General features: G+C 41.5%; 1 protein-coding gene and 1 long non-coding RNA gene across 2 annotated transcripts in view; both read left to right on the top strand.

The window, feature by feature from the left end:
• The window catches only part of LOC142208787 (uncharacterized), a 532,067-nt gene that overhangs the window by 191,457 nt on the left and 316,408 nt on the right, over positions 1–24,202 (top strand). The gene's annotated exons all lie outside the window — the stretch shown is intronic.
• Positions 4,475–23,302, top strand: LOC142209142 (protein-glutamine gamma-glutamyltransferase E-like). The gene is made up of 13 exons (XM_075278078.1): positions 4,475–4,574; positions 4,664–4,840; positions 4,952–5,191; positions 6,091–6,209; positions 7,126–7,236; positions 10,093–10,264; positions 11,587–11,719; positions 12,347–12,450; positions 17,536–17,778; positions 18,421–18,777; positions 19,637–19,794; positions 20,440–20,573; positions 23,155–23,302. Exons 1-13 carry the CDS (start codon positions 4,475–4,477, stop codon positions 23,300–23,302), a joined length of 2,196 nt encoding a protein of 731 aa, XP_075134179.1.

The following is a 24,202-nucleotide window of genomic DNA, read 5'->3' as shown; positions in this document are numbered from 1 at the left end:
GTGAGTCTAATAGTTGATGTTTTTTCTGTATTGAGTCACTCTTAATACTTCCTCTTTATAATCAGTAGTAATGATAAGGAAATTGTACATGTAAGGAGAGCACACAAAAAAACACAAAAACACTCCCACCAATTTCATATCAGATATGTATCTGTATAAATAGTAATAACTGCTACACGTCTCTACAGTGTGAAGATAACCACAGAGCCTACAGTGCAAGGATAGCTGCAGAGCCTACAGTGCGAGAATAGCTGCAGAGCCTACAGTGCGAGGATAGCTGCAGACCCACACCATGGCTAGTGAGTATTATCTGGTTAGGGACTGATACCATTAGACAGCATATAAATCATTGTTTAGATACAAAAAATTCTATGTTCAAAACGAGGTCAAAAAGTTGCTTTAATAGTATAGTATTGGAGTATATTGATAGTGGAGCAGGATTTCACATTTGTGCAACATGTTTGATGTTCTTTGCATTGGCTCAGTGTATAAGAATGTAGCAAGTAACCATTAGGCACATTAGTAAAACTACCCTATCAGTATATGGAAGGCTTATGATTATTTTGGTTTTCCTTTACGGTGAATCACTGCAGCTACAATGATGAGCATACTTGCTAATATTAAAGGGGCTTTTCCATGAATGTAACCATTGTCAGGGTCTGGGGTTGCTAGTATGTGGGGTGGCATAGACACCAAAAGTCCAGATTCTTTAGTCCAAAACAAAGGTAGAGTTTATTTTCACTCAAAAAGGTAGTGCAGCAACAAAAGGAAACAATACAAAAATAAGTACCTGCCTGGCTAGGTGCTAACTAAACATAGAATAGGTTACCTCACCTAGAATAACAGAAATCCAAAAGCCAGTAGAATCATTCAGGACACAGCTCCAAAAATATGACCTCTCTGTCAGCTCTCCAGCCAAGCTCTGCCCACAGTCTGCTTCTGGAGCTGACTTCTTAAGTCTCCTTGATGAGGAGATTCTCTGCAGCTGAGTCGCTGCCGGCACATCCCCAAAGTGTGGACTGGAGGGGGGTGGAATGACAGGTCCCACTACCAACCTACCTGTCATTCCTAAAAATCCAGCCCAGTAACCGGAACTCTGAAATAACCCTCAGCAGATAATAGTTATCTGCTGAGAAATGTTCTTTCTGGAGTATTTTCATCTCACCCACCTTAGTAGTCTGGGTGAGATGTACACCCCCTCCATTACCTGACTAGCTCTCGGCTTACACCATATATAAACTTTAAGGCTCGGTTCACACGGGGGTTTTTTGGAACGAATTTTAATGTGAAGGCAGCCACAGAATCCAGTCCAAAAAATGGCTAGCCACAACTGGATGTGGTGCAGTGTATACAGTGCACCGGCATCCAGTTGTGGCATTCCGCTACAGATTATGCCCAAATGAATGGGCCTAGTCGGGAGGGAGTGTCATGCCACGGATAACTGTGACTGAATCAGCCGCGTAATCTGCCTCAAGAAAGGGCATGTTGCTTCTTATTTCTGCTAGCAATTTGTTGAAGAAGGAATGCATTGAATTCAATAGGAGGCAGTTTTTTGAGTTGGATTTTTACGCGGATTCCATGTCAAAATCTGGACTAAAACCCCTGTGTGAACCCAGCCTAAGGGTATGTTCACACATCCTTTTTTGCAGGCGGATTTTGATTCTGCCTCAAAATCCGACTGCAAAAATGGCTCCCATTGACTTCAATGGGAGCCGCTCGCTTTTTTTTTTCCAACTAGCTAGTATCGTAAAAAAGAAGCGACATGAACCATCTTGCCGCAGATTCCGCGACTGAGTCAGCCGCGGCGTCCACGGCTTGAGACACACTCCTGTTTAAGCCCATTCATTTGACCATAGAAAGTTCTTCCATTCATGGTCATGACAAGTTCTCCTTTGCAGATTTTCTGCCTCTATTATATCTATATAGAAAATGCCAGTGTTTCTGTAGGTATAATTGACATTCTGTGATTAACAAAAATGTGAGCGTTTTTGAAATCGCAGCATTCCCACTTTTTTCTGCAATGTGTGGATGGGATTAGCTAAAATCCCATCTACTTTGCAAGTAATGTAAAACGCGGAATTTTTTGTTGCAGTGTTTTGGTAACGTGGGCCCGACCCTCAAGCTGCACATTTTTTAATTACCTGTGTACATATGCCATATTATAGAATATATACATCATAGTGGGGGGGGTCCACCTCAGAACAGAATAGGTCTGTGACCGCTGCAGGGGAAATATCTGGCCAGACCTGGCTTCCTCTAGTAATGTCAGCCGTTTGCCTGTAGTCCCAGAAGGCAGACTAGAATCCGTCCGTGCTTTGTATTCAGGTGCTGTTTCGGAGAAGCAATGTGGTAAGACTAATAATTCAATACCTGACAAATGGAGTCTGGCATCTTTCAGCTACTGTTGTAAAAGCTTTTGACGGTGCTCATTCAAATCACAATAGTCCTCTAAGGGTAGCCACATATGGATTAAGGTCCCTATAATCTTTATGACTTAAAGGGATTTTCCTATAAAGAAAGGATAGTGTCTGATTGCTGGGCAAATATATCTTTGTACCGTATTAGCCAGTGGATATGAAATATAAAGATTGAGTCTTCAGTAGTTGATACCTACAAAAATAATGACAGACTGCAAGCTTTCGAGACTACTAGGTCTCTTCATCAGGGATGGTATGACAATTTCTGAAGGCACGCATACTTATACACAAAAAGCGCAAAGGAATCAAGTGACAAGTGATGGAAAGCAGTACACACAAATAAATAAGTTAAAAAAGAAATTATCAGTTCAAAGAATGGCCCTCTGAGTTTAAGAGCCAACTAATCTCAGAAATATGATCATTAGAAGTCCACGGTCACCTCCCGTGTGCCAAAACACTTCTGCAATCAAAATCGTAATATCGTCAATGACATGAAGATTTTGTTGTTAATGGGAAATTTCAAATCGAAGAGAGACAGGAGAATATGGGAATATAAACTCATGACCACCTTGACACAGAGGGGGTTAAATTTTTATCACATCACTAATCAAAGGGACCATAAAATACAGAGGGCTATCCTTTGAATGGATAATTTGTTTTTTAACTTATTTATTTATTTTTAAAATGTAGATTGTGAGCCCCACATAGAGCTCACAATGTACATTTTTCCCTATCAGTATGTCTTTTTTTGGAATATGGGATGGAAATCCATGCAAACACGGGGAGAACATACAAACTCCTTGCAGATGGTTTTATGCCCTTGGCGGGATTTGAACACCAGGACTCCAGCGCTGCAAGGCTAACCACTGAGCCACCGTTATTTATTTGTGTGTGTACAGCTTTCCCAGCGCCGCACCTCCCATGAGGCGACCTGAAGCGACCGCTTCAGGCGGCACTATGCCAGGGCCTCGGGGAGGGCGGCATTTTTGCTTACCTAAGCCAGTCCAGGACAAGCTGTCCTGGACTGACTTAGCGTCACTGTCACCGAGTGGTGGATTGGGGAGGCCCTGTGGACGCAGCGCTGCTCCAATGGCCTCCCCTCACGCTCAGGCAGAGAGCAGGTCCTCTCCCTGCCTGCTCTCTGCCTGCTAATGCCGCTCCACCCCACCCCCATCGCTCCGCCCCGTCCCCTCCTCCCGGGGGGGGGGGGGGGCGGCTTTCTGTCGTCCGCCTCGGGCGGCGAAAAAGGCAGATTCACCCCTGAGCTTTCCATCACTTGCCACTTGACTCCTTTGCCCTTTTTGTGTATAAATATGTTTGCTTTCAGAAATTGTGTCATACCATGTCTGATGAAGAGACCTAGTAATCTCGAAATCTTTCTTTAACGATACTGGTGATATAGAGTTGGAATCCGGTAGCCAGGAAAGACGGCAGATGTCGCGGAGTAGGAGACTTGGTCGGTGGATAGCCAGGGGTCAGTACACAAGCGGGTAGTCTGACGGAGCCAAGGTCGGTACACAAGTGGGTAAGCAGATGGAACCAAGGTAATCTGAGCAAGATATACCTCAGAGCTAGAGACTGGGAATAAACACAATACTCAAGTATGGGTCTGAATGTGCTCTGGGTTTATAATGACCTAAAATAGGAAGCAAGATGGCCGCAACAGGAAGTAAGATGGCCACGGACATGAAACAATACTAGCCATCTTGATTGTGGGAAAGAGCCAAGGAACAGTGGCCTCTAGTGGTGGGAGTAAAAAAAAAAAACACTTGCGAACAGCGGCCACTAGTGGAGATTCTTGAAACAGCATCTTCATATGATGATTAAACACAGCTTCTTACACTTGCAATCTCTCATCATCTTTGTTAGCCATTAAAAAGGTATCAACTACTAAAGACTCAATCTTTATATTTGATTGCTGGGATTTGATTTCTAATCCCTTACCAAAAGAACAGGGATCCTCAAGTTCCCTGTATGAATAGAGTGGTAGTGCCCAAGCACATCCACCACCCCATGGAATTGGTAGGGACAGCAAGGTACAGTGCTCCATCAGTCCCATGGAAGTGAATGGAACAATAGTCGTACATGCGTATTACTGTTCCATTCATAGAGGGGACTTAGAGAACCAACAGAAAACCAAATGTTTCTTCAGCTACGGTAAATAATTACCGCAATTGTGATCCTCTTTTTTCATATAAAGATCTTTAAGAATTTTCCAGGTAATTGAATGTTTTCTTTATATCTAGAAGTGATCGAGCTCAAAAATGTCAACCTGAATGTAGTGCAAAACAAAACTGAACATCACACCAGTGACTATAGAACCAGTCAGCTTATTCTGAGAAGAGGACAAACTTTTACAATCACCCTCACCCTCAGCAGACCACTGACATCCAAGGCCAAACTCAACTTTGTGGTAAATACAGGTAAAATACTAGTTCAGTATATGTTCTCGTTCAAAGATTGTGTGCAAATATAAAAACTAAATGGTCAATTGGTCTGCAATAATAATAGGATTACCATTTTCTTTTATTAAGGAAAACCATCTAGTGGGAAAAAAGTAAGCTCTAAATTCTCCTTATCTACAAAGAAAAGCAACAATGGATCTTGGTCTGCCGTTGCTGACTCTCTCACATCAAGCACTGTAACCATCAAATTCACATCTCCAGTCAACGCCATTGTTGGAACCTACAAAATGATTGCCCGGATCTTCTCTAAAGGCTTTAAATCTCATGTGATAGGAGATTTCGTTCTACTCTTCAATCCTTGGGCACCTGGTAAGACCACAATGTCCATTTTACAAAATCAAGTGACAATAAATGTAGCAAATTTCGTATTCTTCTAGTTGGGTCTTTGGGTTTATTGATGGCTTGTTCTTGAGTTCTGTAATATTGTTGCTGGTTCTCTTCATTTATTATTCTTACTGTACCTGGTTCCCACCTCTCTCAAACTAGTAGCTATAGTTCTCTATGGAGTGGAAAGAGATAACAGATATTCAAAAATTTAAGGGTACCTGTCAAGATTTGGACACTAAACTGTGCATAAGTCCTTATGGACACATGGCTTGGTGTCCCAAATATTCCTATCTAATTGTCCATGGTCACAATTAAAACATTTACACTTACCCAGCTCATCGTACTTCTACACAATTGTTCACTGAAGCCAGAGAAGTCCACTCAGCTTCAGTGTGGCTGTGCCGGACCTGATCATTGAGCCAAGGTTCACTTTCCAGGCTTTAATGGCAAACCACGCAGGTGCAAGGAGCCACCACAGACAGTAGTTGGAGTACTAAGCTACTAATCCTTAAAGACCTGTAGGTAGTTTGGTGTCCCAAATAGACCTGACAAGTTCCCTTTATGAGGATGTACACATAATTTTATGTCACCTGCTGTCTGGACCTTGCCATGGACTATTTCTGTCCTGAGGGTCTGGTTGGAAGTCTGCTGTTTGGCTACTGTCTTGGACTAGGGGCCCATTTAGCTCCATATGGAGAAAAGTAAGGAGCCTGAAGCAACCATTAAGGAGGGAGAATATTGCCAAGGGTTTTACACCTGGATTTCGGCCTTTGCAATCCAAAGAGAATGCAGAGAAAGCAGTCGGGGTAACTAAGGAATAATTTACTTTATAATACATTTATAGGAAACCTATGAACATTTTACAAATTTGCCTTTTGTAGAAGACGATGTCTATCTGAATGATGAACAACAGAGGAAGGAATATGTCCTAAATGATAGCACCATTATATATACTGGAAATGAAAATAGCATTGGTCGACGCGGGTGGAACTTGGGGCAGGTGAAGTAAAAAAAAGTATTAAAAAAATTTGTGATATTTCTGATCAATAATGGTATTTTTAGCCAGGAACTGGGTCCATCTGTAAGACATCAACCATGTGATCCTGAGAACAGAGGTGTTTTACGCCCATTGTGAGTGCACCCAGGGTAAATGTAGGTATGTACCTGCTACACGCAATGGACCCCAGCTCCCACTTCACTTCAATGGGAGCAGTGGAGATAACCAAGTATTGGACTTTGGCTATCTCCGCTGCTCCCGTTGAAATGAATGGTATCAGAGGCATGTCATGTTCAGTAGGGAATGCTTAAATTCACAACAGGGGTGAAATATCTCCCATTGTCAAGATTGGTGAGGGTCTCAACTAGTGGAGAAATATGTTTGGTGGCATAATCCCTTTAAGGTAGCACACTAATGGACTATAATATGAAGGTAAAAACCTCTGCTAGCCACCATTAGCTGTAGTAGTGTTGCACTCTCTCATGCACGCATACTTATAAACTCCTAGTAGATGAATGGAGTGTCTCCATTGGAGGCCCTTTGAGGGTTGGAGGCCTTGTACCACAGTTCTTTTCTTTCCAACTTCATCCTTAAAGTAGGACTATACCTTATGACATTCCCTGGCCATCCTGGTTTGAAACAGAGCAAATACAAAACACAGGAAGACAGAAAAGCCCTGGGATCGAATCCAGTCAAGGACATCTGCATGGCGTTTGGGTGGTTTTCCTCCCATATTCCAAAGATATGCTGATAGAGAATGTAGATAGTGCTCCCTATATGGGACATTTGCTGACAATATCTGTAAAGTGCTGCGGAATATGATGGTGCTATATAACTAAACACTACCAAACTAATAACTAATACCTATATCAATACGAATGCTTATTAACATTTATATCTATTACTTAATTCTATGCAGTTTGAAGATGGCATTTTGCAGATTTGTTTAACCATCCTGCAAAAGCAAAAAGCAGTGGAACTTTCTCTTCTCAATGATCCCAGAAAAGTGTCAAGAGTCTGCAGTGCTATGGTAAGTTACATATAACATAACCGAAAGGGCACAAAACAGGTACAGATGAAAGTAACAGTAACATAATCTATTGTATAAGGATGAAAAAGTCCATCCAGCACAACCAGGGGCGTAACTACCATAGAGGCAGCGGAGGCGGGTGCCACAGGGCCCGGGCTATTAGGGGGCCCGGTGACAGCCACTACCGCTGCATTTTATTTTATTTTTTAAATTGGCCATTACGGGCCCTATTTACTTGACGATCCTGGACATAATACTGTGTGCAGGGGCCACTATGGGACATAATACTGTATGCAGGGGCCACTATGGGGTATAGTACTGTGTGCAGGGGCCAGTAAGGGACATAATACTGTGTGCAGGGGCCACTAATGGACATAATACTGTGTGCAGGGCTTACTAAGGGACATAATAGAGTGCGGAGGAGGGGGTCGGTCGAGGTCTTCGGCGTCGGTTGGGGGGGCCATGTCAAAAGTTCGCCACGGGGCCCCGCCATTCCTAGTTATGCCACTGAGCACAACGTAGTGAGATCAATCAACTCAGCCTGGCATGTAGTATACCAGTCTTAATAACTGGTTCTGCCAGAGTGAGATGTAACTTTTGGAACATCTCAGGTGGTCTCTGAGCCTGAAGTTGAAATTCACCCCAGCTGATAGAGATTTCAGCCATTATTCAATTATGTGATTTTATTTTTTGCCATATAATGTTAAAGTTTGTAACGAGAAGAAGAAAGTAGTCATGTTTTCTAGTTCTGCACAACCCCTTTAAAGAGGTTGTCCCATCACAAGGATCCTGTCTATACTGCTAGTTTATGTGGGTTTAAGACTTTTCCTAAATACATTGCTTTATTAAAACTGCTTTGATTGGTCGCTATCTTAATTTATTCACTTCATTGTTTACACTCCGTTTCTATGGCCCTTGGGATTATCTGCTCATTTGTCAAGTGATGTAGCTGCCTGCTCTCAGGGGGGAGGGAGGGGCTAGGAGCAGCTCTGAGCAGCTTTTAAGTAGTGGAGCTTCTCAGAGCTCTTATCAGTCAGTTTAATTGAATTTGGCTGATAAGGGCTGAGATAGGGAGTCCGTTACCTCTGTATGTAATGCAAACTGACTCAAATCCAGCTCTGCTACATCAGCTTCACACTGTGGTAATTCATTTACAACCAATCCTGTGCAAGTGAAACCCCGCCCACCTATGTGCCGAGAGAAGCAGGAAGTGAAGAGAGCACAACAGCCTGCAGGTTAGTGAACAAGCATCATGGGAATACCCCTTTAAGTTTCCACCATTGTCTTATGGTATTAATCTGGGCCTCTGTTGTATGACTCATGAGTGTCTGCCAGATGTGTACATTTGTAATAAAATAGCCAAATCATTTTTTCTCTATTGCTCAGACATTAGCAGGAGACAAGAGGAGCAATGACTATAATCTATAACCATGATGTGGCGGCTTCCTCCTCCTGTAGTTAGAAGTTTTCCACACTGAACTCTGTGCTGTCCTGTAAATGGTTCCTGTCTGCTTGCTCCATCCATTAGGCTATTCCCACTTGCTATATAATGCTGGTGCTCTGTGCTTATTGGTTCTTGATAGCATATGTCCTTTCTCAGCATATCTAGTTTCCTAGCTACGTTTGTGTGTGCTCATGTTTCTTGAAGAATTAGTGTTCTCACCTGCTAAGCTTCCTCCTGCCAGTCCCTGTCTCTCTGTAAGATTTGTTACAGATGACTGTGGCCATGTTCAGTGTGCTATCCATGTATTTCACGGATAGCACACTGACCCATTCTTCTCTATGGGCCCGTACACATGACTGTGAATTTCAGTCCAGGCCGCAAAATATTGAACAGGCCCTATTCCTGTTCGATTTTGCGGCCCTTGCTTCTGTGGCTCCTATTCATTTAATGAATCTTACAGTACGAGTCTGAGTATGAGATCAGGCATCAAAACTAGGGTTGAACGATCAGGATCGGAAAAGATCGGATTCCGATCAACGATCGAGTAAATTTCACAATCACGGTCGGAATTCCGATCCCAACCTTTTCCAGCGGGATTGAGGTCGGAGGTTATCTCAAGATTGGCTCAACCCTAAAAGTGACTTTTGCCATAGAGAAGCATTGACTAGGGTTGAGTAGTCGGATTCAGAAAAGATCGGATTCCGATCGGCGATCAAGCGATCAAACAAATTTCATGATCGAGATCGGCAAGAGACAGTGAACCCTAAGCTGAAACCCCCCAATGTCCCTTCCTCTTGCTGGTCCTATCCTACATAATAGGCAGCAACTTGGAGACGGTCACTTCCTATATACATGAAACACAAAACGCAGACAAGACAAACAACAACAAAGCGAGGTCAGCTAGCCAGGGTTCAGTAACAATCGAGCAATGCAGTTCCAAATCAAAGTCCAAAAGAATAGTCAGTAGGGAAAGCCAGAGGTCAAAGATTAGAATACAAGTAACTAAACAGCAAGAGAAACGCCAGCAAGCACGAGGCAATAGCAAGCACAGTGTGAATGTGAGCCAAGCTAAAATAAGGAGGAAGAACACGCCCTGAAGTTAATAGGTAGACAGGCTGTTAATCACACAAATTAACCACTTCATGAACAGAGGCAAACAAGGGCAGAAGACGGGTGTGGTGGAAATTCAATCACAGAACTAGAGCTGTGTTCACACAGTGCAACCAAAAACTTTAAGCAAGGAACCAAACTGCACACACCTCCTGCACTGCCGCATGCGAGCAGAGGATGGCGTAGTGACCCAAACAGGCAGAGATGTTACAGATAGGTATGTTATAGGCAAATGTAAGACTTTCCTGATAACTGTACGAAATGAAATAAATAATATATATTTTCTTCATTTATGTGGTCAGATTAACAGCAATGATGAGAATGGAGTACTCACGGGCAAATGGCATGGGAGTTTTGATGATGGCGTTACTCCATGGAGCTGGACAGGAAGTGTTAAAATTCTGCGTCAATGGGCAGAATCTGGTCCTGTTCGGTATGGCCAATGCTGGGTTTTTGCTGGTGTGCTATGCACAGGTAAATACTATTACTCTGCTGCCATTAGGACTATGCTGCCATTTTGTTATTTAGAATATTCATTTACAGTAAAATTTATTTAATTTTTGAATGGCCCATTGGAGTACCAGAGGATCCTACAGTGGACCCAAGCTCTAACAAAATATAATATAGGGAGAAGACACCTAAATTTGAAGGGTATTATTTCATAGGGGTTCTGGGAATTATGTGCTTATATCTGGTGGGCCCAAAAACCCTCAATCCAACGCTTCCTTATGCAAAATTATAGTGATAAACCTCGGCAGATGGCGACTATTGTACATTTATACTATATTAAAGTGGCTCCTAAAGTGTTTGTATAGGATCTGCAAATTTGGTGGTCACTACTTTGGCTTAGGCCACTTACTAGGGCTTAGCTGTAATACCAGACAGCCCATAGACAAGACTCATACTGGGACAGATTTACTCATCAAATGTGCTAAAATTCTGGCCCAAATTGTAAATGATAGACTGTTCTCCATGCTTTACACCATATTTATCAAAGAGTTACTCCAGTACCAGACTTTTCATAATGTATTTAATCCATGCCCCATAGCAGTGAATGGAGAGGATAAATGTCTATTATGCCAACATTATGTGAATGAATGAACAAAAGAGATTTTCCATCAATATTTGGTGTGACCTTTGCCTTCCTTCAGTTCTTCTCAGTACTTGCAGACAGTTTTCGAAGGAACTCGGCAGGGAGGTTGTTCCCACCATCAAAACTAAGCACAGATCTTCTGTGGATGTAGGCTTGCTCCAATCCTTCTATCTCTTCATGTAATCCCATCACAAAAACATCACTTCCTGGACTCCTCCTCCAAAGAGCAAAGGTCACACCAAATATTAATGGGATATACAATTCTCTTTTCTCCATTTCACTTCATCATTACACTGCAATACCAGGTGAACACCATATCCTGGGAACCAGGGGTCAATAAAAATCTTGGGGCAGTTAAGCTTCTAGTACTTAAAACTATTTTCGACAGAACTTCAAGTGGTCTGATGGTGATGGGGTGTAATATCAGAAGATGTAATTGTTATTTCTATGCTGGAAGCAGAAATTCTAAAAACTTAACCTAAACCTAAAACTATATGTTTTTACACAAAAAAGCCTTGAACCTTGAAGCTACACACTGCCTAGTATTATATTCTAAAAGTATCGGTATATACAGTAGTTTGTAGCTAGGATTGAGCCGATCGGGTTCCGATCTTTCCCGATCTCGATCGCTCAACCCTATTTGCAGTACATCAATTAATTTAAGTATTTAATTCTCTTATACTTTTTATTGTATTTCCTTTAGTATTGAGATGCCTGGGAATCCCCAATCGTGTTGTGACTAATTTCACCTCGGCCCATGACAGTAATGGAAATCTCAGTATCGACTCCTATTTTGACTCTAATGGCAGCAGTCTAGAGGACAATGAAACCTATTGGTAAGAGCCTGAAAGATCTCCAGCTATTTCATGGGAGGTATAAAGTAATAAAGTAATAAAGTAAAAGTACAATGATGAAATGAGCGGGCACAGACGGTATACTATATAGTACATACATTGAAACAGGGTAGTTCCACATATAGATGTACAATTTTGTGCAGTTACTGTATTTCCAATGTGGGAAGGGGTTAATGTGCCATTAGCCATTGTCACATTTGTATCCTAAGCAGTGTAATTGCCCCCACACTGTTATATAGTGCTCTTCACACCACAGCAGTGCCCCATTTTAGGCTCACACAGTGCCCCAGTGAGCTCCCCCAGACACATTCATATTGAGTAATACCTATTAGCACCCACACACAGTAATGATGAAGCCCTCTTGCCCCTACATGTTATAGATATGTCTCACACTATAAGAGCCCTTGAACTGTAGGGGTGGAGGATTACCTCAACCTGCTGCCAACAGGACTGTTAGGGACTATTCTCAACTTTCCAGTAGTAGCCACTATTTAGGTAATTCTAGTCAATTATTATTAGTAGATATTAATCATGTTTACTACCATTAATATTACTGTTATTACACTAAAGTATGGCATGGCATGGTAATGTTTTTGCTCTTCTCATCAGGAATTTCCATGTATGGAATGAAGCCTGGTTTACCAGACTAGACATTGGATCATTCTATAACGGTTGGCAGGTTCTGGATGCCACTCCACAAGAGCGAAGTGAAGGTTGTAATCCTATTAATATTATAAATGTGAAAGTTTGTGAGTTTGGATGTTTGTGTCTTTGACTTTTCGGATGTTTGTTAGTCAATCACGCAAAACCCGCTTGACCGATTTGGCTGAAATTTTCCACAAACATAGTGAATACACCCCATTGCGCAATAGGCTACTTTTCGTCACAATAGCGTACATACGTTTTTCCCAGGACCCCCACAAACCCCAAACTCACATCACTATCTCTGCAATCTCACACACTTTGGACCCCGATTTGGCTGAAATTTTCCACAAACATAGTCACTACACTCCATTGCGCAATAGGCTACTTTTTGTCACAATAGCGCACATACGTTTTTCCCAGGACCCTTTCAATGTTCGGATGTTTGGTGGTCAATCACGCAAAAACTGCTCCACCGATTTGGCTGAAATTTTCCACAAACATAGTCCCTACACTCGATTGCGCAATAGGTTACTTTTCATCACAATAGCGCACATACGTTTTTCCCAGGACCCTTTGGATGTTCGGATCTTTGGCGGTCAATCACGCAAAAACCGCTCCACCGATTTGGCTGAAATTTTCCAAAACATAGTCCCTACACTCGATTGCGCAATAGGCTACTTTTTGTCACAATAGCGCACATACGTTTTTCCCAGGACCCCCACAAAACCCAAACTCACATCACTATCTCTGCAATCTCACACACTTTGGACCATAGCAAGCCACAAAATTCATATTACCCCCTACAGCAGAGGTCAGCAACCCCTGGCACACATGCCAAGAGTGGCACTCCTGCCATATTTCACTGGCATGCCAGCAGCACAGGACCTGCAAGATTTAAATAAAAGTCTCTGCTAGAGCTGAGGCATAAGGACACTCCCCTGTGAGAGGTGTGCAGGAAACCCAGGGGGTGGAGCTTAGTCGCTCAAGTCTCTGCCTGCCTGCTATAGTGATAGCTCCTGCCGAAGCTGCTAGCAAACTGAAAGTAAGAAACCCACAGGTCCCTTCCTTTACTTCCTATTCTCATTAATGTCAGCTATTTGGGGTTATTAGTTTAGTGTTAGTAACTCCATGTGCCTCACATTAATAGGAATAACCCCCATCATGTCCCTCATATTAACCCCTATGTGCCCCATATAAAGGTTACTAATATGTGAGACACATGGAGGTACTAATAACAGACCTCAGTAATGAAGATACTTAATTATTACCTCCAAGTCTCTCACATATCAGTAACTAGAGATGAGCGAGTACTGTTGGGATCAGCCGATCTGAACAGCACGCTCCATAGAAATGAATGGATGCACCTGGTACTTCCGCTACGTCCATTCATTTCTATGCGAGCGTGCTGTTCGGATCGGCTGATCCCAACAGTACTCGCTCATCTCTATCAGTAACTCTTACACTGGGGTTAATGTGAGGGACATGATGGGGTTAATTGCTATTAATAAGAGGCACATGGAGTTACTAAACTGTCATGCACAGGGCCAGACTTTATGTTGCTTACTCAAGAGTATCCTGTGCCCAAAACTTACATGTACTGGCGGAAAATAACAAATCATACAATGTCGTATATCGAAGTATATTCACCTGAAATACCTCTGTCCCAAAGTCACTATGTACAGTTTATACCAACACCGTATAGCGGCTGAAATACAAATTACATTCAACACAAAAGTCTCATGTGCTCTCAGAATTACAGCAACAACAAGATACACAGTTACATTTTATATCCCATACCTTATACACAGTATGAAAACCTTACCCACGCCTGTATATACCCACTGCTACAATCACCGCAGACGAAGTCGCGGGTACCAGCTAGTAACCTATAATACAGAAATGTGTTTGTTTAGTTGGTCACTAAATGAAATTTCTGGAAATACATGGAGTGTAAGTGTAAAAGGGCTACTCTACAACATCCGTGGGAGTCACAAAATCTAAGAGGTCCTACCAACTGACCCTATTGGGCTCTAGAATCCTCACCCTGTTTTCCTCTATTTCGCCTCAGTTGTTCTGACACATATCCATCAAAAATCACTGGACAAAAAAGTTCTGCAAGTCCAACTTTTTTATTCGACCATTTCAGTTAAAAATAAGGACACCCGCTCTCTTGGGAGCCGTTTATGTCCACTGTTTTTGCAGTCCCATTTTCTGCACTGGTCCTCTGATGAAGAGTATAAATTACATCTAGTATACCAATTGACAAAGGGGATGAGGTAAACTATGTATACGAGAGAAAGAGAATAAGAAAAGGGAAAAACCTTCTATCTCTCTAACCTTCAATCGACGGTTCTCTAGCACTATTTGGTGAACCTTAGCAATGTTTTTGTTCGTGGTTGCAGTTTTTGGCCGTCCTGAACGTTCATTGTCAACCAAGCTGATACGGCCATGTTTAAATGGTGCATGTGGTACATGATGGTGCAGTGTTCCCGTACACAGCGTCCAACTCGTCTTTAATTTGCGAAGGCGTATTGCCTTTCAAAAACAAATATCTAATGACAGTTCCATATTCAATTTTATTCATTTTCACAAAATCACTCGCATCGACTCACTACAATGACTGTCAAAGAAAAACCGCTAGTGCAAAATGGCTGAAATTTTTTTGAGTACATTCCAACGCATGTGCGAACACATTCCCCAAGTTTGGTTGACGAGTGTTGCCATCTACATGTGGAGGTCAGAAACTTTTCAGACTACCCTCGTATGTGTTAGGGGATAGAGAGAGGTTAAAGTCCAAAATCTGGGTATATAAAAGCCTGACTTAGGACTTATAGGGTATTATCAAGATACAGTCCTAGAACAGGTGGAACAAGAAGGCTGGTCAAGCCCCAAAACTCTAACAAATATTCAGAATGGAGGAGTGTAGAGTATGAAGAAAGGCTGGGGTATGATACAGTGCCTCAGACGCATCTGATAAGGTCTCCCCAAGGTAGGCATCCTATCTGATCATATATGAGTGCCTGGGTAACCTGTCCAGGGCAGGGCCAACCTTGACTTGACAAGTAATGGTTTCAATTCCCACTCAGGAGGTTAACCACTTCAGTACCGGGCCAATTTGTGCTCCAGGACCAGACACATTTTAGGTTTATTTTGTATGTGCGGTTTTGAGGGCTGTAACATTTTTCTCATATGTCTCAGCCAACTAATTTTTGCGTCTTTTTTCAGGGACACATAGGGCTTTATTTTTATGTTATCTTTATTTTCGAATGTGTTTTAATTTTTTTTATATCTGGGAAAATATAAACAAAATAGGAGGGAAATTGTGTCTGGTTTTCAAATTATTATTATTTTTTTAATTTAATAACACAAAGTGTCACTGAAAAACTTTATAATATAGTTTTTCCTCTCCGTTACGGTAATTTTTATTTTGTGTGGTGTCGTCGGGGGTGGGGCTATAACCTTTAATAACAGCGTTTTATTAGCGTATTATTTATTTATTTTTTATTATTATTTTATTTAAATTTTTTAAAAACTTTTTTATTATATTTTTATTTTATTTTTTTTCCAGATTGTGTCCCCATAAGGTGATAAGAAACCTTTGGGGACATCTGATCACTTATTTTTTTGTACTGGAGACTTCTCCTATAACTGGGGCTGCTACATTTAACCTCAGTTGTAGGAGAAATACAACCTCCTGCACGCTGTATATACAGCTTACTGAGATGATCTGGGGTCCTGTAGGACCCAGCAGCTCTTGTAAGACTCTACTCCCAGCGGATCACGTGTCCGCCAGGTCAGAGGGCAGCTGATTTATGGCAGCGTCAATAGATTTATGGCAGCGTCAATAGCTGTGTATACAGCGCTCATTGAGCGCTGTATACACAGTGATCGAGAAGGCAGGGGTGGTAATAAATCTGCCCTGTCTTCTCTCTGGGAGCTCCGGCTGAAGTTACAGCCGACTCCTAGTGAAAGCAGCTGCACGATCTCCGTGCAGCTGCTGTGTTCTGACTGGACGTACAGGTACGTCCTGTCAGAACTAGGCAACCACTTCCCGGATGTATATAGTCTATGGGCGGTCCGGAAGTGGTTAAATTTAATTTCTCTAGTTCTGGGATTGCAATGTCAATAAAATGAAAGAGATCTATCGGGGCCAATGGATGCACTAGTGAAGATGTAAGGCTTGGCACAAAAGTTGTTGAAAGTAGGAAAGAAGGCAGGGAGGCCAAGGAAAACCAAGGCAAACATTTCTTCATGATATTTCTCATCAGAGCCATAGGTCCTAACTCCTAAAAGTCCAAAGTATTTAGGGGAATACAGGTCTGTCCGCAGTAAAGAGTTGGAATGAATTGGACTGAGAACCACCTACAACTTCTCAATCTCAGTCCATTTAGCAAAGATCTGGAGGGCCACCCACGTTGGGGTTTACCAGAGCTGGGCTGCCCTGTAGTAGAACAGGATGTTGGGACCCCCTCTACTCTACTTAACTCACGTAGAGATCTTGTGCCTCTTATTAACCTGTTGTATAAAAGCTGTTATTAAGTTGATTCTTTAATAAAGCAGGTTGGTGACAGGTCCTCTTTATATTATGTTCGGGAAAGATATTGTGCCCCTGCTCAAACTTTGTTCACACAAAGGAACTATGTTAACATGCAATTTTACATGGAGTTCTGCACCAACATCTGTTTGACATCCACGTGGACTCTGTTCACATTTATATAGGGGTTTGTGAACCAAATTTAACATGCATGGAAAATTTTATTGAAAATTAAGCCGCTTAGTGAACATGCCCTTAAAGTAAAGACTACTTTGGCTGTGACTTCTGTCACATGACCAAAAATCTCTGCGACTCCTTTATTATTGTAAGTCAAGAGAGTCATACTGTGTTCTGCGTGTACTGTGATTGTGACTAGGAGTCACAACCCCCCCCCCCAGTTTGCAATGTAACTCCATTCACTAACTTCATTGAAGGAGTCACAGTGTAAGATAGCTATGCTCGGTTATGATACAGTAGTCATAGCAAAAGCTGCCATGTGACCAAAGCCAAAAGAAACCTTGTGTATAATGATGTATAGTTATTTTACTTAGACAAGATGGTACATATGTTTTAGAAATGAAAAGTTAACCGATTTTAATATATACTTGTCTATATATAGGGGTCTTCCAGCTTGGACCTACATCAGTTAATGCTGTCAAACAAGGAGATGTAAGTCAAAAGTATGATGGTCCCTTTGTATTTGCGGAGGTAAATGCAGATCTCGTAGACTGGATATACAATGAAGAAGGGTCTTACAGGAAAGCACGAAGTAACACTAGTGAGATTGGGAAGTTTATAAGTACAAAAGCTGTTGGCGCCAACACTCGACTCGATATAACTTCCAATTACAAATATAATGAAGGTGAGGTTTACTATCATAGTATATATCTGCATAAATATGCATCCTGTATTTGTAATACATCATGGAAAGCTCATGTTGAGTGTTCTGGGACTAGGAGAATATATTTTACTATGACTAAATTTGATCTACCAGGGTATAATAATCGGTGGAGACACTTGAAGAGACATTGGAGTATAATAATGATTTGTGGATAATGAACCCTAAAAATTTTCGGTTCGGTTCGGACTTGTTTTATGGATTGGCCTGCTCATCTCTAATATCAACCCTACATGCTGTCTATAGTTCACTATTTAACTAAAGCTGGCCACATACATTATGACTGGGACCTGTTGACCACTTAATGTGAATGGGGGATATTGGTGGAGAGAGGGACTGGGCAGTTTTCACTTTTTGTTTCTGCATGGAAATACATAGTCTACTATACTCTTCCATATACAGTGAAAAAAGCTATTCTGATGTCCATCAGCCTAGATCACTTCTCTCATTTCAACAATGTTGTGTTCTTGCAGAGTAAATCCCATGTAAGTCTCATCCCAGTTAGTAAATGTTAAGCAATTTTGTAAGCGTAATAGACTATAGCCACTACTGGGACAAGAACCCCTTCAAATGTAATATATTGACTCCTTTTTATGTTTTTGAAAGGCACTGTTGAAGAAAGAAAAGTGTATAACAATGCCCTGAATCAGTTGTATGGCCGGAGAAATACTACTAGAGCAGAAGGTATAGAAGATCTAGAAGATCTAGAAGATCTGGAGTATATAGACGCAATGAGCCTGGAGGACTCAGAGGAATCAGTGCCTGTTCAGACAATTAGAGGAAACTTCAAGGATTCTGATCCCGCTGTAATTGGGCAAGATGTGAAACTAATATTGGCCCTTCGTAAAACTTCAGCTTCCAAAAATATTACCATTAGCTTCAATGTCAACAGCACCAACTACAACAGGCGGACGATGAAAAGTGTTATGAAGGACACAATGAGTATCAGCATGGGTTCTGAAGGTAACCGTTTGATGGTAATATTGTATATTTCTGGATTCAAAAAATGAAAGATTAAAAAGAAATCTTTAGAAAATACATGGTTTTGTGACAACCTAGTGGTTGTACTGCACTGCAGCCTATCGAAGATTTGCAACCGGGACACCCCTGGCATGTTCAACGAAAAAAGACAATTAAGATAAGACAATATGGGATTTTATTAATGTCTTTGCACCAGTTTTCTAGTGAAAAAAATTACAATTGCAAATTTTTTTTGTTTTTAGGATAGCCAAAACATGTGCAAATCTGTTATAGGAGTTGTGCCATTAACTAGGGGTAGACCGCTAGAGTCAGATTGCTGGGGGTAGACCACCAATGAAGAAAATGGGGGAGTGAAAGTCCCTCATGTTTGCTTTCTGGGAATGGAGTGCCAGTAAACTTTCGCAACCCGTACTCTATTCACTGATATGGCGCTACCAGAAATTATAGTCCTGACAGCCCCATTGCAGTAAATGGAGTATCCATCACTGCACACTGGTGCTCCATTCACAACGAAAAGGCATGGGGAACTTCTGATCCCCTGTTCTCCTCATTGATAGTGACCCAGTTGGTCAAACCTGAGTGGTCTGACATTTATCGCCTACCCTATAATGTTACAACTTCTTTAAGAAGTTTTAGCATACAAAAAGTGTCCTATATACAATGCCTCTTCATAGAGATCTAGAAGACACCTACCGTACCTCAATTTCCCTCTACAAACTGTGCCCTACACTTACACAGTACAGGACTCCATAAATTCATACAGTAACAGAAAAAACCTCCAAAATATTTCTGTTAAAACAGATGAATGCACATTTTTAAGATTTATTGTTTTTGATTACAGAAAAGGAAATCCCATTCGTTATCCCATGCAGCAAATATCTAGATGCTCTCCTGGATGATAAAATGCTGGAAGTCACAGCTTTGTGCAAGGGAGATGCCAATGAGGAATTGCTCGTAGTCAAAGTCATCGTATTGATAAACCCCAGTTTCAAGTTCAAGGTATGCAATTATAAATTATACAGCAATCCATAAAGTTATTGAGATTTGCTACATGCCATTTAAATTGTGTCAATTGCTTCTCTCGTTTTCTTGGTAACAGACTACGCACAGTGTAATTTGTAATCTGTTGGTAAAAAAAATTACAACCTTAGGCCGGGTTCACATGGAGTATTGTGGCTCGTCAATTGGTACACGCCGCAAAATCACGGCCGCAAAATAGCGCCGCGTGTACGGTACCAGCTCCCATTGAAAACAATGGGAGCATATACGGCCCGCAAAAGATCCCGCGGCGTGTACGTACCAAATGACGAGCCACAATACTCTGTGTGAACCCGGCCTTAGAAGACTAAAGGGGTGTCCGAATTTGAAGCGTAATCTCAAATTCCACCTGAAATCTGTCTCCAATTCATTTCAATGGGAGGCAGTAGCTGATTTTTGATGCTAGCAATGTCCATTTTCAGTAATATGTCAAAGGTCAATGTAAATTGTGTAATCCTGTGTATATAGATGGCCCAATACATATATTATCCACAAGTACAATTTTAGCTGTGGATTCCATTGTCCTTGTTCCCCTTCCTCTATTTTGTAATGTTTTAGTTACTTTCCTGACACCTCAAAATTTCACGAGTTTCTCTTTGTGTGAAGGTTCTGAACAAGCCCGTCCTCAATAAACCACTGAAAGTAGAAGTCACTATTGTGAACCCACTCAGTGAAACGCTTGAGAGTTGTGTGCTACGTGCAGAGGGTAGCGGACTGATCAAAGACCAAATCAAGCACATGTGAGTAGAAAAATCCTTGCAAAGCAGCTGAAATCCATTTATCACAAGACAGAGGCTTTATCTAGTGTTTAAAGGAGTCATCCAGCTTCCAAAAATTCCAAATACATCTGTAGCAGTGCTATATACTCATTTTCCCTTGGGCATCCTTTGATTGACTATATTTTACTTGCTGCGCCTTGTATCACTGTTATTTGGAGGCAAACTACATTTCCCATGATTCATCTGCCTACTCTCACTGTCTGTGTTTTTTGCACACAGTATGGGGGGGGGATGATCTTGCAAATAAAACATCACATTCTTCGTATTCTTCTGTCATATAATACCATGACATACAGTGTAGGTCTGGGCTAACTCCACCAGAGGAAATTCATTGTTCACCATGAAGTCCATAGCAGAGGTCATTAAATGTATAGTCGTAAAGTATGTCCCAACTCCTGGAAAGCTTGAATTTTTTTATTTCAAAGATCTATTCAAATTGAATTACAATCAGCACAGTATATTATTTAATGGACTTGTCCACTTTAAAGTATCCTCTTTTGTCAGAGGGCTCCTTCAATGATGTACGTAACAGTGAGTCTCACTTTTGCACCTGAAGTGATAAACTGTAATGTATAGAGGATTCTACTATTAAGTGTTCAACTCATGAGCAGCACCCCCACAGGGGAAATAAAGCATTACACTTTGTCCATAGATATCACTGGAATGTCCATCTACAGCAGGGATAGGGAACCTTCGGCTCTCCAGCTGCTGTGAAACTACAACTCCCATCATGCTCCATTCACTTCCATGGGAGTTCCAAGAACAGCAGAGCAAATATGCATGCTGGGAGTTGTAGTTTTGCAACAGCTGGAGAGCCGTACATTCCCTACCCCTGATCTACAGTATTGACATGCTGGGTTCTCTAGACTCAGAGACATTTTTAACTGTTCCTTACTATAGGTTTAGTATTTCCTTAAATCTGTCTGTCACCAGAACCCGGAACATTACTTCAGCCTCTTTGGAGCAATAACAATGCCCATGTTGCTCCAAAGAACTCATTTTCATATTGACAAAAACTGCTAAATCTTGGCAATGGGGGCACCAATCCATTAAGGGAAAACGCTGTTTGTTTCAGTTGAGCGTAACCTGTATATTTGCAGGGATGGGTTTATTCTAGGTTCTGGTGATAGACTTTCTTTAACAGTAAGCAATGATATGCTATGTTCACATCTGCATCACGAAGATCATTCTTCTAGACCATAATAATGGAAAAACAGTCTGATGGCCAAAATATTGAGAGACACTATGGGATCATGAGAAACCCCTTTGACTATAATGGGGTCTGTTTGATGCCCTGTTTATAACTGAAATTACTGCATTATATAAGCAAGATAATGCAGCAAGATAATATGACAGAGATGAGTGAAATGTTCCTTACAGATTCAACCTGAACATTGAAAAAACTTCAGATTCAAATGAAACCAAACTTTTTCTGGTTTGGTTTGCACAAAAACAGCTAAAATGTTGGCTGCCATGAGAAACCATTACGAAACTAGAGATGAAAGATGAAATGACCATGGGGAACACATGGGCTTCCCTAAAGTGCCTTACAAGTAGGGTTGAGTGATCGGGATCAGAAAAGATCAGATCCCGATCGTCGATCGAGTAAATTTCACAGTCGTGATCGGGTTCCAATCCCGCCTAAAAAAGATTGGGAATGGAATTTCGATCCCAATCGCTCAACCCTAATTACTGGCACATAACCGCTGCTGCTCCCTGGAGATCCGGGCCGACAGAGCGCCGTGCGTGCCCCCTCCTCCCTAGGCTAGTGTTACTGATGCTGGGAGTAGGCGGGGCTTGTTGTGGCTTAGGAGAGTGTGGGCAGGTACAGGGAGGGGAGACGTGAGTGACGCAGGTAACCAGACAGCAGGGGGGACTAAGTAGCCAGTGGATTTTTTAATCACAACAATTTTTGGACCCCACGCTTTGGAGTGAATAGGATCGTTTTTAAAATCCGATTTTCGATCATTAAAAAATCCCATCGACTTGCATTAGGATCGGAATTGGGATCAGGATCGATGGAAAATGATCGGAAATTGGATTTTAAAAACGATCTTGAAATCTCAACATTGGCTCAATCCTACTTACAAGTAGCACTCCATCCACTACTGCAAAAAGACAACCGTCTAAAATTCATATTTCCAGACCCCCCTCTCCTGTGCTATAGACAGCCACCAAACCTCAGGAATATGGTTGTTAGCAGCTCACTGTCACCTCCAACCAACACAGGAACATTTCCATGCGGACAGAAAAGGTGCAAAACCTGCCCTCACATACTGACCACTGACAGGATAGAGATACCAAACTCTAACACGGAATATAAAATTGTTTTTAGATATACCTGAAGAAGAAGCCGAGAGCTTGGAAATGTTGTAATCTACCATCATTATTAGTTAGCCATTAAAAAAGGTATCAACTACTGAAGACTCTCAAGTTTTTTGTTTTTATATAACTATAGAAGACTACAGTCAGATATTACTTGCTATACGGTCGTACCTATTAGGAGAAGTAAACATATTGACATGTATTTTGTTTTCTATAGAATGTCAATGAAGCCTAATGAAGAGAAAACAGAAACATTGGAATTTACTCCTTATGCAAAAGGCTCTAAGCAGCTGCAGGTCATGGTCACCAGTAACAAAATTAAGAACATCGCGGACTACACCACCATCGATGTTGAGGAAGCATAAGCAATATGGATATTGAAAAGAATTCTGAAATGTTCCAAGAAATCAATTTCAAGTGTGTTTGTGTGTTCTTTTTATAACTTCACATTTTCTCTTTTGTGAATGAGTTTTATTCCTTTTATTCTCTTATACTATCAAATACAAATACAGTACAGAGCTGCTTTATTAGCATGACCGAAGAAAAACATTTGGTATTGCCAAAGCAAAGAATGGTTGGAGGTGGGGGAAGGGGGTGGGTGTGTGGATTGGGGTTCGTGTGTCCTTGGGGTCTCGTCATTCTTGTTTGGGACGTGTGGGTATGGGTGGGTGTGGGGTGGGCGAGTGATGGGGGGGGGGGGATCTTTTGACACAAAATGCTTCTCCACCAGAATGTGTAACATAAAGGCACACAATGAGTCTTGCAACGTACAGTATGTCATCCATAGTGACCATGCAACAGTGAGTGCCTGAGGATGTGACTTACTGCAAATTTTACATGTTGTGAAGTTGTTACATGATCAAGATCAAATAAAAATTTTCCTTAATGGCCAATGATGTTTCTGTTCTTATCTTCCAAAGTGCACCTAGAGAAAGGACTTGGAAATTGACAACTTTTCCACTCTTCCTTTGCAGTAGTTGTAAACTATTCTATGTGGTCTAGTAAATATCAATGCTATCTAGAAAATACCAATGTGATCTAGATAATATTATCAATGTCATCTAGTAAATAGTATCAGTGTTAGGCTAGGTTCAGATCTATGTTAGAAGCTCTATAGGACACTGCCACCGATTTTGCTAAAAATCGTTGTCACGTACGGGCTGTCCTAGCACTTGGCACAGGTACGGCTGTCAGGGGTCAACTCACTCAATCTTGCACTCACCCTTCACTCAGGGTGAAAATTTACCGTAAATTGCACCTCTACA

This window comes from Leptodactylus fuscus, chromosome 6, assembly GCF_031893055.1.
Source record: "Leptodactylus fuscus isolate aLepFus1 chromosome 6, aLepFus1.hap2, whole genome shotgun sequence".
Taxonomy (NCBI): domain Eukaryota; kingdom Metazoa; phylum Chordata; class Amphibia; order Anura; family Leptodactylidae; genus Leptodactylus; species Leptodactylus fuscus.
Note: the sequence above shows the minus strand (reverse complement) of the source record. Positions and strands in the feature narration are given on the sequence as shown.

Coding starts and splice junctions, on each gene's coding strand:
- LOC142209142 (XM_075278078.1), top strand. CDS start 4,475: ATGGAAGTGAATGGAACAATAGTCGTACATGCGTATTACTGTTCCATT. Junction 5,192..6,090: donor CTTCAATCCTTGGGCACCTG/GTAAGACCACAA, acceptor TGCCTTTTGTAG/AAGACGATGTCTATCTGAAT. Junction 20,574..23,154: donor AAAGACCAAATCAAGCACAT/GTGAGTAGAAAA, acceptor TGTTTTCTATAG/AATGTCAATGAAGCCTAATG.